Genomic DNA, 13,694 nt, shown 5'->3' on the forward strand with positions numbered 1-13,694 from the left:
ACCAGCTGACCTGGCCCAGTAAGGAAAGAGGTCCATGGATTCCTTTCTGCTGGGTAAACATCTAAGTAAAAATTCCAGTGTCTCAAGGCAACTTTAAAGAAAACAGAAATACATATTTGTGTGGGACAGTTATGGGTTTGTTTGTGAGGAATGGTGTTTTTCAAATGCGTACATATGTGAATGTGTTTTACAATGTCTCTTTTTTTTCTCTTGCACCCCCCCCTTCTCTTACTCGCTCTCTCTCTCTTCTCCCACCCTTCTCTCTTCTCAAACCCTTCTCTTCTCCCCTTCTCTATCTCTCTTCTCCTCCCTTCTCTCTGTCTTCTCCCACCCTTCTCTCTCTTCTCCCACCCTTGTCTCTCTTCTCCCCTTCTCTCTTCTCCCCTTCTCTCTCTGTCTTCTCCCACCCTTATCTCTTCTCCCCTTCTCTCTTCTCCCCTTCTCTCTTCTCCCCTTCTCTCTTCTCCCCTTCTCTCTCTGTCTTCTCCCACCCTTATCTCTTCTCCCCTTCTCTCTTCTCCCCTTCTCTTTCTCAAACCCTTCTCTCTTCTCCCCTTCTCTCTCTGTCTTCTCCCACCCTTCTCTCTTCTCCCCTTCTCTCTCTCTCCTCCCTTCTCTCTCTGTCTTCTCCCACGCTTCTCTCTCTTCTCCCACCCTTCTCTCTTCTCAAACCCTTCTCTCTTCTCCCCTTCTCTCTCTCTTCTCCCCCTTCTCTCTCTCTTCTCCCACCCTTCTCTCTCTTCTCCCCTTCTCTCTCTCTCTTCTCCCCCCTTCTCTCTGTCTTCTCCCACCCTTCTCTCTCTTCTCCCACCCTTCTCTCTCTTCTCTGACCCTTCTCTCTCTTCTCCCCTTCTCTCTTCTCCCCTTCTCTCTCTCTCTCTTCTCCCCCCTTCTCTCTGTCTTCTCCCACCCTTCTCTCTCTTCTCCCACCCTTCTCTCTCTTCTCCCCTTCTCTCTCTCTCTTCTCCCCCCTTCTCTCTCTGTCTTCTCCCACCCTTCTCTCTCTGTCTTCTCCCACCCCTCTCTCTCTTCTCCCTCCCTTTCTCTTTCTCTCTTTTCTCTCCTCTTCTCTCTCTTCTCTCTCTCCTCCCCCTTCTCTCTCTCTTCTCTCTTTTCTCCCCCCTCTCTCTCTTTCTCTTTCTCTCTCTCCTCCCCCTTCTCTCTTTCTCTCTCTCTCCTCTCTCTTTTCTCCCCCCTTCTCTCTCTATTTTCTCTCTCCTCCCCCTTCTCTCTTTCTCTCTCTTCTCTGTTTTCTCCCCCCTTCTCTCTCTCTCTCTTCTCCCCCCGTCTCTCTCGCTCTCGGTCTCTCACGTTTCTCTCTCGACCCCCCCCCCCCCCCCTCGCTTGCTTTCCCTCTCCCCCTGTCTTTCCCCATCTACCCCTCTCTCTCTCTCTCTCTCTCTCTTTCTCTCAGGGAGGAGAAGAGTGAGCAGCTGCTGGACTGCAGACAGGAACTGGACATCATGGAGACTGAGAATAAGAGGGTTCAGCAAGAGGTGCAGGACAAAATCTACCTACTACAGCACAGAGCCATACAGAACAACTCAATACAGCACAGAGCCATACAGAACAACTCAGTACAGCACAGAGCCATACAGAACAACTCAATACAGCACAGAGCCATACAGAACAACTCAATACAGCACAGAGCCATACAGAACAACTCAGTACAGCACAGGACCATACAGAACAACTCAATACAGCACAGAGCCATACAGAACAACTCAATACAGCACAGAGCCATACAGAACAACTCAATACAGCACAGAGCCATACAGAACAACTTAGTACAGCACAGAGCCATACAGAACAACTCAATACAGCACAGAGCCATACAGAACAACTCAATACAGCACAGAGCCATACAGAACAACTCAGTACAGCACAGAGCCATACAGAACAACTCAGTACAGCACAGAGCCATACAGAACAACTCAATACAGCACAGAGCCATACAGAACAACTCAATACAGCACAGGGCCATACAGAACAACTCAGTACAGCACAGAGCCATACAGAACAACTCAATACTGCACAGGGCCATACAGAACAACTCAGTACAGCACAGAGCCATACAGAACATCTCAGTACAGCACAGAGCCATACAGAACAACTCAATACAGCACAGGGCCATACAGAACAACTCAGTACAGCACAGAGCCATACAGAACAACTCAGCACAGCACAGAGCCATACAGAACAACTCAATACAGCACAGAGCCATACAGAACAACTCAATACAGCATAGAGCCATACAGAACAACCCAGTACAGCAGAGGGGCATACAGAACAACTCAATACAGCACAGAGCCATACAGAACAACTCAGTACAGCACAGAGCCATACAGAACAACTCAGCACAGCACAGAGCCATACAGAACAACTCAGTACAGCACAGAGCCATACAGAACAACTCAGCACAGCACAGAGCCATACAGAACAACTCAATACAGCATAGAGCCATACAGAACAGCTCAGTACAGCAGAGGGGCATACAGAACAACTCAATACAGCACAGAGCCATACAGAACAACTCAATACAGCACAGAGCCATACAGAACAACTCAGTACAGCAGAGGGGCATACAGAACAACTCAATACAGCACAGAGCCATACAGAACAACTCAATACAGCACAGAGCCATACAGAACAACTCAATACAGCACAGAGTCATACAGAACAACTCAGTACACCACAGGACCATACAGAACAACTTAGTACAGCACAGGACCATACAGAACAACTCAATAAAGCACAGAGCCATACAGAACAACTCAATACAGCACAGGACCATACAGAACAACTCAATACAGCACAGAGCCATACAGAACAACTTAGTACAGCACAGGACCATACAGATCAACTCAATACAGCACAGGGCCATACAGAACAACTTAGTACAGCACAGAACCATACAGAACAACTCAATACAGCACAGAGCCATACAGAACAACTCAATACAGCACAGAGCCATACAGAACAACTCAGTACAGCACAGGACCATACAGAACAACTCAATACAGCACAGAGCCATACAGAACAACTCAATACAGCACAGAGCCATACAGAACAACTTAGTACAGCACAGAGCCATACAGAACAACTCAATACAGCACAGAGCCATACAGAACAACTCAATACAGCACAGAGCCATACAGAACAACTCAGTACAGCACAGAGCCATACAGAACAACTCAGTACAGCACAGAGCCATACAGAACAACTCAATACAGCACAGAGCCATACAGAACAACTCAATACAGCACAGGGCCATACAGAACAACTCAGTACAGCACAGAGCCATACAGAACAACTCAATACAGCACAGGGCCATACAGAACAACTCAGTACAGCACAGAGCCATACAGAACATCTCAGTACAGCACAGAGCCATACAGAACAACTCAATACAGCACAGGGCCATACAGAACAACTCAGTACAGCACAGAGCCATACAGAACAACTCAGCACAGCACAGAGCCATACAGAACAACTCAATACAGCACAGAGCCATACAGAACAACTCAATACAGCATAGAGCCATACAGAACAACCCAGTACAGCAGAGGGGCATACAGAACAACTCAATACAGCACAGAGCCATACAGAACAACTCAGTACAGCACAGAGCCATACAGAACAACTCAGCACAGCACAGAGCCATACAGAACAACTCAGTACAGCACAGAGCCATACAGAACAACTCAGCACAGCACAGAGCCATACAGAACAACTCAATACAGCATAGAGCCATACAGAACAGCTCAGTACAGCAGAGGGGCATACAGAACAACTCAATACAGCACAGAGCCATACAGAACAACTCAATACAGCACAGAGCCATACAGAACAACTCAGTACAGCAGAGGGGCATACAGAACAACTCAATACAGCACAGAGCCATACAGAACAACTCAATACAGCACAGAGCCATACAGAACAACTCAGTACACCACAGGACCATACAGAACAACTTAGTACAGCACAGGACCATACAGAACAACTCAATAAAGCACAGAGCCATACAGAACAACTCAATACAGCACAGGACCATACAGAACAACTCAATACAGCACAGAGCCATACAGAACAACTTAGTACAGCACAGGACCATACAGATCAACTCAATACAGCACAGGGCCATACAGAACAACTTAGTACAGCACAGAACCATACAGAACAACTCAATACAGCACAGGACCATACAGAACAACTCAATACAGCACAGAGCCATACAGAACAACTTAGTACAGCACAGGACCATACAGAACAACTCAATACAGCACAGAGCCATATAGAACAACTCAATACAGCACAGGACCATACAGAACAACTCAATACAGCACAGAGCCATACAGAACAACTTAGTACAGCACAGAGCTGTATTAAATGGCTACCCAGACTATTTGCATTGCTCCCCCTTTTCTACGCTGCTGCTACTCTCTGTTATTATCAATGCATAGTCACTCTAATAATTCTACCTACATGTACATATTACCTCAACTAACCGGTGCCCCCACACATTGACTCTGTACCAGTACCTGGTGTATGTAGCCTTGCTATTGTTATTTTACCGCTGCTCTTTAATTATTTGTTACTTGTTACAGCGTTGACATTCTATGTGCCACAGAATGTCACCACTGCTGAGTAAACAGAGGGAGTCAATTACAGCTGATGTCAGACAGAGCTCCCAAACCACATCACATGACTTAGCACCAGTATTACGCCACTTAATACATCAATACACACGATCTGTCTGCCATGAACCAACGTGTCTCTCCTGAACTCCAGCTACACACTACACTATCTGTCTGCCATGAACCAATGTGTCTCTCCTGAACTCCAGCTACACACTACAGTATCTGTCTGCCATGAACCAACGTGTCTCTGCTGAACTCCAGCTACACACTACAGTATCTGTCTGCCATGAACCAACGTGTCTTTCCTGAACTCCAGCTACACACTACACTATCTGTCTGCCATGAACCAACGTGTCTCTGCTGAACTCCAGCTACACACTACAGTATCTGTCTGCCATGAACCAACGTGTCTCTGCTGAACTCCAGCTACACACTACACTATCTGTCTGCCATGAACCAACGTGTCTCTGCTGAACTCCAGCTACACACTACAGTATCTGTCTGCCATGAACCAACGTGTCTTTCCTGAACTCCAGCTACACACTACACTATCTGTCTGCCATGAACCAACGTGTCTCTGCTGAACTCCAGCTACACACTACACTATCTGTCTGCCATGAACCAACGTGTATCTCCTGAACTCCAGCGACACACTACAGTATCTGTCTGCCATGAACCAACGTGTCTCTCCTGAACTCCAGCTACACACTTTCGCACATAAGCGACACACTAACCGTGCTGCTGAGCTATGCCAGGTGTGTCACACAAAGCTGGCCCAGACCACTAGACCAAAGCTCCACCCATAATATCTCATGTCACCTCTGGTGTCCTGACTGCCCTCAGAGTTATACAACACATCAAACCATTGCCACCACCTTCTGTTTTACTTTCTTAGTCATTAGGTTAATGCCCTTAACCAATTAGTGGCTGCGCTATTTATAGCTTGGCTAACCCCTTAGATGTTGTCTTTGTTGTAAACATAATTTGCAGCGTTAGGGAGTAGGGCCCACCACAACAACATGGCAGAGCTGCTTGTGTGTGTGTGTGTGTGTGTGTGTGTGTGTGTGTGTGTGTGTGTGTGTGTGTGTGTGTGTGTGTGTGTGTGTGTGTGTGTGTGTGTGTGTGTGTGTGTGTGTGTGTGTGTGTGTGTGTGTGTGTGTGTGTGTGTGTGTGTGTGTGTGTGTGTGTGTGTGTGGTCATTTCAAATCCCTCTTCCAGAGAAGATGACTGACTCATGACACTATTGACTAAGAGGAGCTTCAGCCTGCCTCTGTGTATGACTGCCATGTGTGTCTACCTATATGGTGTCTACCTATACAGTCCACGGTGTGTTTGTTTACCAATATGAATTATGCCTGGTGCAATGCATGTATATAGTGGGGGTCTGTGTGAAACAAATATATTGTATGAGTGTGACACTGACATGTAGTGTTTCGTTTGTCCCCTCCAGAGCCTGCAGTTGTTGTCGGACGCCCGTTCTGCCAGGGCATATCGTGACGAGCTGGACGCTCTGAGGGAGAAGGCCGTCAGAGTGGACAAGCTGGAGAGTGAAGTGGGACGCTACAAGGAGAGGCTCTACGATATTGAGTTCTACAAAGCCAGAGTAGAGGTACGCCAAAACAAAGAAATAGCACCCAACAAGCTTGACGTGTCAATGAAGCATTCATTGTGTGTAACATAAATGTATTGACCTGTTGTCCCAATGTTGGTTGAATGCGTGGTGGCGGGGATGGTAGTAGTGATATGGCTGTGGTTGACGTGTGTGTGAAATCTGCTGGGTCCTACAGGAGCTGAAGGAGGACAACCAGGTTCTGCTGGAGACCAAGGCCATGCTAGAGGACCAGCTGGAAGGAACCAGGGCTCGCTCTGACAAACTCCACGAGCTGGAGAAAGAGAGCCTGCAGCTCAAATCCAAGATCCACGACATGGAAATGGTAAAGGACAGAGGGAAACTTAGTGTGTTTTGTGTGTGGGATCAGAGGAATCAAACAGACAGAGTGCTATGACTGATTTTACAAGCTCTTTTTTTTTATTTTTTATTTTTTAAATAAATTTGATCCCCTTTTCTCCCCAATTTTCGTGGTATCCAATCGCTAGTAATTACTATCTTGTCTCATCGCTACAACTCCCGTATGTGCTCGGGAGAGACGAAGGTCGAAAGCCACGCGTCCTCCGAAGCACAACCCAACCAAGCCGCACTGCTTCTTAACACAGCGCGCCTCCAAACCGGAAGCCAGCCGCACCAATGTGTCGGAGGAAACACCGTGCACCTGGCCCCCTTGGTTAGCGCGCACTGCGCCCGGCCCGCCACAGGAGTCGCTGGAGCGCGATGAGACAAGGATATCCCTACCGGCCAAACCCTCCCTAACCCGGACGACGCTAGCCCAATTGTGCGTCGCCCCACGGACCTCCCGGTCACGGCCAGCTGCGACAGAGCCTGGGCGCGAACCCAGAGACTCTGGTACAAGCTCTTTTTTGGAGCCATCTTGTAGGTCATCTCTGATGAATGCCCATACTATACTGTAAGGCTTAGCGTTTGTGGAGCCGTCTGACAGTGTGTTGTGTGTATGTTGTCTGTCTGTGTGTTTGTTAGGACCGGGACATGGACAGGAAGCGTATTGAGGAGCTGCTAGAGGAGAACCTGGTCCTGGAGATGGCCCAGAAACAGAGCATGGATGAGTCTCTCCACCTGGGGTGGGAACTACAGCAACTCTCCATGACCCCTGACCTGACAGAGGGTGAGCAGCCTGGAGCAGCAGCCCTCAGCACTGGGGCTCTGGCTTCAACCCTGGCCCTGGCTTTGGTCCTTCATACACACACAACAGATTGGACAGGGTTTATCTACACATGACTAACTCCTGTAATTAATATTCAATGACTCCAAGACCCAGATTAGCACTGGGCCTGGATTTGGAACGATGTTAATGGGGTTAACTGGTCTTGGATCAGGATAAACCCTGTCAGTAACTACAGTTAGGGATATTCCATACTTCCTCTTCCCTTGGGGGACTTCATACCACTATAACAGAACCTGTAGCATTTGCATACAGTATGTTGTTGTGTGCCTAACCATAGATGGTTTCATTGTGCAGTGCCTCAGAAGTCCCTGGGCCACGAGGTGAATGAGCTGACATCCAGCCGGCTGCTGAAGCTGGAGAAGGAGAACCAGACCCTGCTGAAGACTGTGGAGGAGCTGAGGGGCTCTGCCAGCAAACACGTCCCCGCACGTCTCCTCAAGGCCGACAAGGAGAACCAGAGGCTCACCCAGAGGGTCAGAGCAGCTTCTATACTTGTATAGAATATATACTGAAATCCTCTCACTTGCTTCCTGAACATTTCCCCTTCTCTAGCACACCCAACATGGGCTCCACACTTGTTCCTTATGCATCAACAACATAACAATGGCTGCTTGCTCTTTACCCCTACAGTAGCATCTTGGTCCAGCCCGCTATATTTCACCCCAGGACTTGGCTTTCAGGCCTCTTAGCTCCATGACACCAGAGGGAATTGAAAGAACGGAGTAATTCTTGAAGACCGTTTCCTATTCTCTCGCAGACTTGACACTTGAAGGCCCCTCCATAAGCTAACTCTCGGCTATTTTCAGACTGTGCTCTCCGCATAGAATGCATGAAATGTGCCTTTCTCACACAAAGACAAGAGGCAAGACTGAGTTAGGCAGCACCACTGGATCGGTCTTTATGAGAGCCCATTTTAAAGTGAATCCAAGCAGGAGCTCTTGTACAACAAGGGCCGTTTAACTGGCTGCCTGTAGATGAGCAATACGTAGGCAGTTTGGAGTTAAGCTGCTTTGACAGGATTAGGTGCTTGTGGGATATCTATGATATGATTAGTAATAATCAGTCTGCCTTGTGAAGAGTTTACCCTGTAGACTAGCATCCTGTCCAGAGGGTGTACCTGTACATCAAGCTGCCTCGCGCTACAGAAACAGGAGATAGACTAGCATCCTGTCCAGGGGGTGTACTTGTACATCAAGCTGCCTCACGCTACAGAAACAGGAGATAGACTAGCATCCTGTCCAGAGGGTGTACTTGTACATCAAGCTGCCTCACGCTACAGAAACAGGAGATAGGCTCCTGCTCCTATGAGCCGTTCCAGCTTCATCAGAAGGACTTTATATGGACCTGCCTACGAGTCCCTTTAATAAAGGACATGTATCACAACACTGCCACTGTGACTAGAGAAATATAAATAACATAATCAGCGTCAATTCAGTTTTATTTTTGCAAATTAAAATTCAAAAACAGGCTCTTCAATTTAACAGTGACCGAATCACAATAGAATGGTGCCAAACTGTGATGGGTAATGGTATGGTAGACAAGTACCTGCCTGTATTGCACACTCTCAGTGTGTCTGTGATCTAAGTGACTGGGTGTCATGGTAACAGTGCGTGTCCTGTGTGTGCCTGCAGCTGGTGCAGCTGGAGAGTGAGCTGAACACAGAAAGGGAGAGTCTGCACAGTGCAGAGAGTCTCGGCACCGACCTGATGAAGGAGAAGGCTCTGCTGGAGAAAACCCTGGAGACGCTGAGGGAGAATTCTGAGAGACAGGTACACACACACACACACACAGACACGGTGGGTCGAGGGACTGAATTTGTTTTGATCTGGTCTGGTTCCAAGAGTCTCCAAATGACATTACTACCTATGTATCCGGATCGAGTTTTCTTAGGAGATAGCAGTCTTTGTGCTTGCATTCTCCCAACTAGTTGGAGAGCTCTGTGTGGCTTGGGGGGTAAAGCAGACAGAATGTAATGAGGTCACAGGGTGTTTAGATTGATGATGTTTACAGTGAGACAACATGGATACAAACCAGATCTCTGGTGAACCTACACTACAGCGTTAACTAGGAAGAAATCAGGACCCTGGGTATAGTAACCTACACTACAGCGTTAACTAGGAAGAAATCAGGACCCTGGGTATAGTAACCTACACTACAGCGTTAACTAGGAAGAAATCAGGACCCTGGGTATAGTAACCTACACTACAGCGTTAACTAGGAAGAAATCAGGACCCTGGGTATAGTAACCTACACTACAGCGTTAACTAGGAAGAAATCAGGACCCTGGGTATAGTAACCTACACTACAGCGTTAACTAGGAAGAAATCAGGACCCTGGGTATAGTAACCTACACTACAGCGTTAACTAGGAAGAAATCAGGACCCTGGGTATAGTAACCTACACTACAGCGTTAACTAGGAAGAAATCAGGACCCTGGGTATAGTCTTCTCAGTTCCCATATTCAGGAAAGACGCAGGGTTCTCTTCATATTAACACCATACTGAAACATGACTTGAGTTGACCTACCATACTGCCACTCCGACGTCCTCTATGTCGTGTCCCAGGTGAAAGGCCTGGAGCAGGAGAACGAGCATCTGACCAATACCGTCTCGTCGCTGAGGCAACGCTCCCAGGTGGGCCCTGAGGCGCGGGTCAAAGACGTAGAGAAGGAGAACCGCGTGCTGCACGAGTCCATCCGGGAGACCAGCTCCAAGCTCAACAAGCTGGAGTTTGAGCGGAAGCAGCTGCGTAAGGACCTGGCGGTGTACAAGGAGAAGGGCGAGCGGGCAGAGGAGCTGGAGGTGGAGGCGCAGCGGCTGGAGAGGGAGAACGAGGCCCTGCAGAAGCGAGTAGCCAGCCTGGGCATCACCTGTGACAAGGTCTGCCTCTCTGCATGCATTGGTGGCTGTGTAGTTCACCTCTAGTGGTCTGTGTACCTGCTGTCTATTCTGTGCCCCCATCATATACAGTAGATGGGACTTTAAAAGAGGAGAATTTATTAATTGATACATTTTCACACATTCTCTCAAATCATCAGGTGGCGTCTCTGGAGAAGGAGAATGCAGAGCTGGAGGCAGAGGGCCGTCGTCTGAAGAAGAACGTGGAAGGCCTGCGGAGCACCTCCTTCCAGCTGGAAGCCCTGGAGAAGGAGAATGTCCAGCTGGACGAGGAGAACCTGAAGCTCCGCAGGGCTGCAGAGGCGCTCCGCTCAGCCGGGAACAAGGCGGCTCAGCTGGAACTGGAGAACCGGGAGCTGGAGAGCGAGAGGAGCCAGCTGAAGAGAAGCCTGGAGCTGCACAAAGCCTCCTCCAGGAAGACGGAGAGGCTGGAAGTGAGCTACCAGGGCCTGGACACGGAGAACCAGCGGCTGCAGAAATCCCTAGAGAACAGCAGCCGCAAGATCCAGCAGCTAGAGGGGGAGCTGCAGGATGTAGAACAGGAGAACCAGAGCCTGCAGAGGAACCTGGAGGAACTGAAGATCTCCAGCAAACGTCTGGAGCAGCTGGAGCAGGAGAATAAGACTCTGGAGCAGGAGAGCTCTCAGCTGGAAAAGGACAAGAAGCAGCTGGAGAAGGAAAACAAGAGACTGAGACAGCAGGCGGAGATCAGGGACTCCAAGCTGGACGAGGACAACCTGAGGATCAGCCACCTGGAGAAGGAGAACCGCTCGCTGGGTAAGGAGATGACCTCCTTCAAGGACTCCTGCAACCGCCTCAAAGACCTGGAGAAGGAGAACAAAGAGCTGGTCAAACAGGCCACCATCGATAAGAAGACCCTGGTCACTCTGCGAGAGGTAATGGTGTAGCTACTACCCCAGAGAGGCATGTTGTAATGTTAGGAGATATATTGTAATGCATTGTGTGGATCCCATAAGACTTCAAATGTGCATTTAGATGATCGATAAAGTTCTGTTATAGTCATTGCACCTGCATTATGCAAGAAGTAATAGAACCAGAGCACTATGTCAACACATTTTCTCAAACTTGGAACTCCACTGTGCTCCATAAGATTATATTATTCATTAATAAAGGATTGGGTTGTAGGGATTACAAATGTAAAGTGATTCTGGGTTGGCGTTTGATGTTCCAGGAACTGGTGAGTGAGAAACTGCGGACTCAGCAGATGAACAATGATCTTGAGAAACTGACCCACGAGCTGGAGAAGATAGGCCTTAACAAGGAGAGGCTGCTGCAGGCCGAGCAGAGCTCTGACGATGACAGGTAACACACACACACAAACCACTATGCTGCTGCTCAAAAGTACCACATCAATGAAGGTTCATAGTAGGCACTCCGCCATCATACACTGTCAAGACCTTGAATTCTTTCCAGGGAAGACCCTTGGTCTTTAATGATATTGAATGTCCCTTGTCTGCAGGTACAAGCTGCTGGAGTTCAAGCTAGAGTCCACTCTCAAGTCTTCTCTAGAGATCAAGGAGGAGAAGATAGCTGCCTTGGAGGCCAGACTGCAGGAATCCTCTAACCTCAACCAACAACTGCGCCAGGAGCTTAAAACTGTTAGTTCCCAAACAATACATTACAACAGTTCAGAAGACCAAAACATTATCCCGGAGAGATTCTGTGTTATGTTCTTTAACACATGACTCAGAGAAACACTGAAATGCTTCTGAGGCCATGTATTATGTATTCATTCCTTTTTCATTATGTTATCTATTCCTGAGGCACCAGGAGCCTGGAAAACACAGAGAATAGTCTCCACAGCACGTTTTTCAACTCTGTGACGAAAACTAGAACCCTTGCTGGGGTGCCAGAAAAGAGAACAGTATATCTTTGGAAGATTTGGGGGAATGGAGGTTTAACCCTTTGACCTTTCCAGGTGAAGAAGAACTATGAGGCCCTGCGACAGAGGGAGGAGGAGGAGGAGAGGATGGTGCAGAGCTCACCCCCCAGAGGAGGGGACAGGGAGGACTCTCAGGCCGTCAACAAGTGGGAGAAGGAGAGCCACGAGACCACCCGGGAACTGCTCAAGGTCAAAGACCGCCTCATCGAGGTGGAGAGGAACGTGAGTACACTCTATCTTATCAACAACTCAAAACAGCCGTCTTAAATACTGCATGTGACAGTGATGTGTCACTGAAGTGTGAAGGGCCTCTGCATATAATTAATGCCTGTGTATATCTTGTCTGTCTGTATACCATCTCCAGAACGCCACCCTCCAGGCAGAGAAGCAGGCCCTGCATACCAACCTGAAGCAGCTAGAGACCCAGAGCAGTAACCTGCAGGCCCAGATTCTGGCTCTGCAGAGACAGACTGCATCTCTACAGGAGAACAACACCACACTACAGACCCAGAACGCCAAACTACAGGTAAGCCCTGGTTCCCTCTGTTGCTCCCTCACTGCTGTGCCCTGAACTCTATTTTCTGGCCTTGTCTACACTGCATCTATAGCCTGTATTGTAGTTTAAATTCTCCCCAAGCGTGTCTCTTCTCTCCACTCTGCCCCGCGGCTAGAGATAATTGCTTTCTCATTCAGCTTTGCGCCACAACATCTATTTTGATGTATTTTATGGCAGCGGATCAACAAAGTCTTGCGTTCTGCTGCAAGCCAAAACTAATTACAACGTTGAACATGTCTGTGCTTGTGATTTGTACTGGCAAAAAAACATTTGACCACTGATGTCTATCCAAATCAGACAAGGACATGCAACGTCTCAACCATCAGAGTGGACTGGAGGGACAGGCTGGCTGTGTACACAGTGCCCCCTGTTGTTCAGAAGTGACACCTGTGTCTATTCAAATTATTTTGTGAGGTTCTTACCCTGGTTTTCACATAATCAGTTAATCTAATCCATTGCTGTTCCTAGCAGGACATGACAAAACCCTTGAAAAAACTGTTATAGTTAAGGACATTTTTGATTGAGTTCAGACTGCTCAGATCGTCCAATCAGAAGTCTTGTTTCCCCTCTAGGTTGAGAACTCAACGCTGAACTCCCAGAGTGGCGCTCTCATGGCCCAGAATGCCCAACTGGCGACGCAGCAGTCAAGTACGGAGAACGAGAAGGAGGGGGCGGTGAGGGACAGGGAAGACCTGAGGTCCACCTATGAGATGCTGCTAAGGGATCATGAGAAACTGGCTGCCTTGCATGAGAGACAGGCCTCCGAGTACGAGGGCCTCATCGGCAAACATGGAGGCCTGAAGAGTGCCCACAAGAGCCTAGAGTCACAGCACAGAGACCTGGAGGACAGGTGGGGTTTCTACTGGCACTGTTATGTGCTAAATGCATAATGTAGCACAG

General features: G+C 48.3%; 1 protein-coding gene across 5 annotated transcripts in view; it reads left to right on the top strand.

Moving 5' to 3' along the window:
• Positions 1-13,694, top strand: part of LOC129836453 (girdin-like) — a 95,734-nt gene that overhangs the window by 64,909 nt on the left and 17,131 nt on the right. For all 5 annotated transcript variants that reach the window (XM_055902637.1, XM_055902638.1, XM_055902640.1 and 2 more), the window contains exons 9-21: positions 1,415-1,496; positions 6,091-6,249; positions 6,428-6,574; positions 7,234-7,378; positions 7,733-7,911; positions 9,070-9,207; positions 10,003-10,317; positions 10,476-11,231; positions 11,528-11,658; positions 11,816-11,954; positions 12,275-12,460; positions 12,603-12,764; positions 13,367-13,644. In XM_055902637.1, the coding sequence (XP_055758612.1) occupies positions 1,415-1,496; positions 6,091-6,249; positions 6,428-6,574; positions 7,234-7,378; positions 7,733-7,911; positions 9,070-9,207; positions 10,003-10,317; positions 10,476-11,231; positions 11,528-11,658; positions 11,816-11,954; positions 12,275-12,460; positions 12,603-12,764; positions 13,367-13,644 (2,817 nt within the window). The remainder of the gene's footprint in view (positions 1-1,414; positions 1,497-6,090; positions 6,250-6,427; positions 6,575-7,233; positions 7,379-7,732; positions 7,912-9,069; positions 9,208-10,002; positions 10,318-10,475; positions 11,232-11,527; positions 11,659-11,815; positions 11,955-12,274; positions 12,461-12,602; positions 12,765-13,366; positions 13,645-13,694) is intronic.

This window comes from Salvelinus fontinalis, chromosome 37, assembly GCF_029448725.1.
Source record: "Salvelinus fontinalis isolate EN_2023a chromosome 37, ASM2944872v1, whole genome shotgun sequence".
NCBI lineage: Eukaryota > Metazoa > Chordata > Actinopteri > Salmoniformes > Salmonidae > Salvelinus > Salvelinus fontinalis.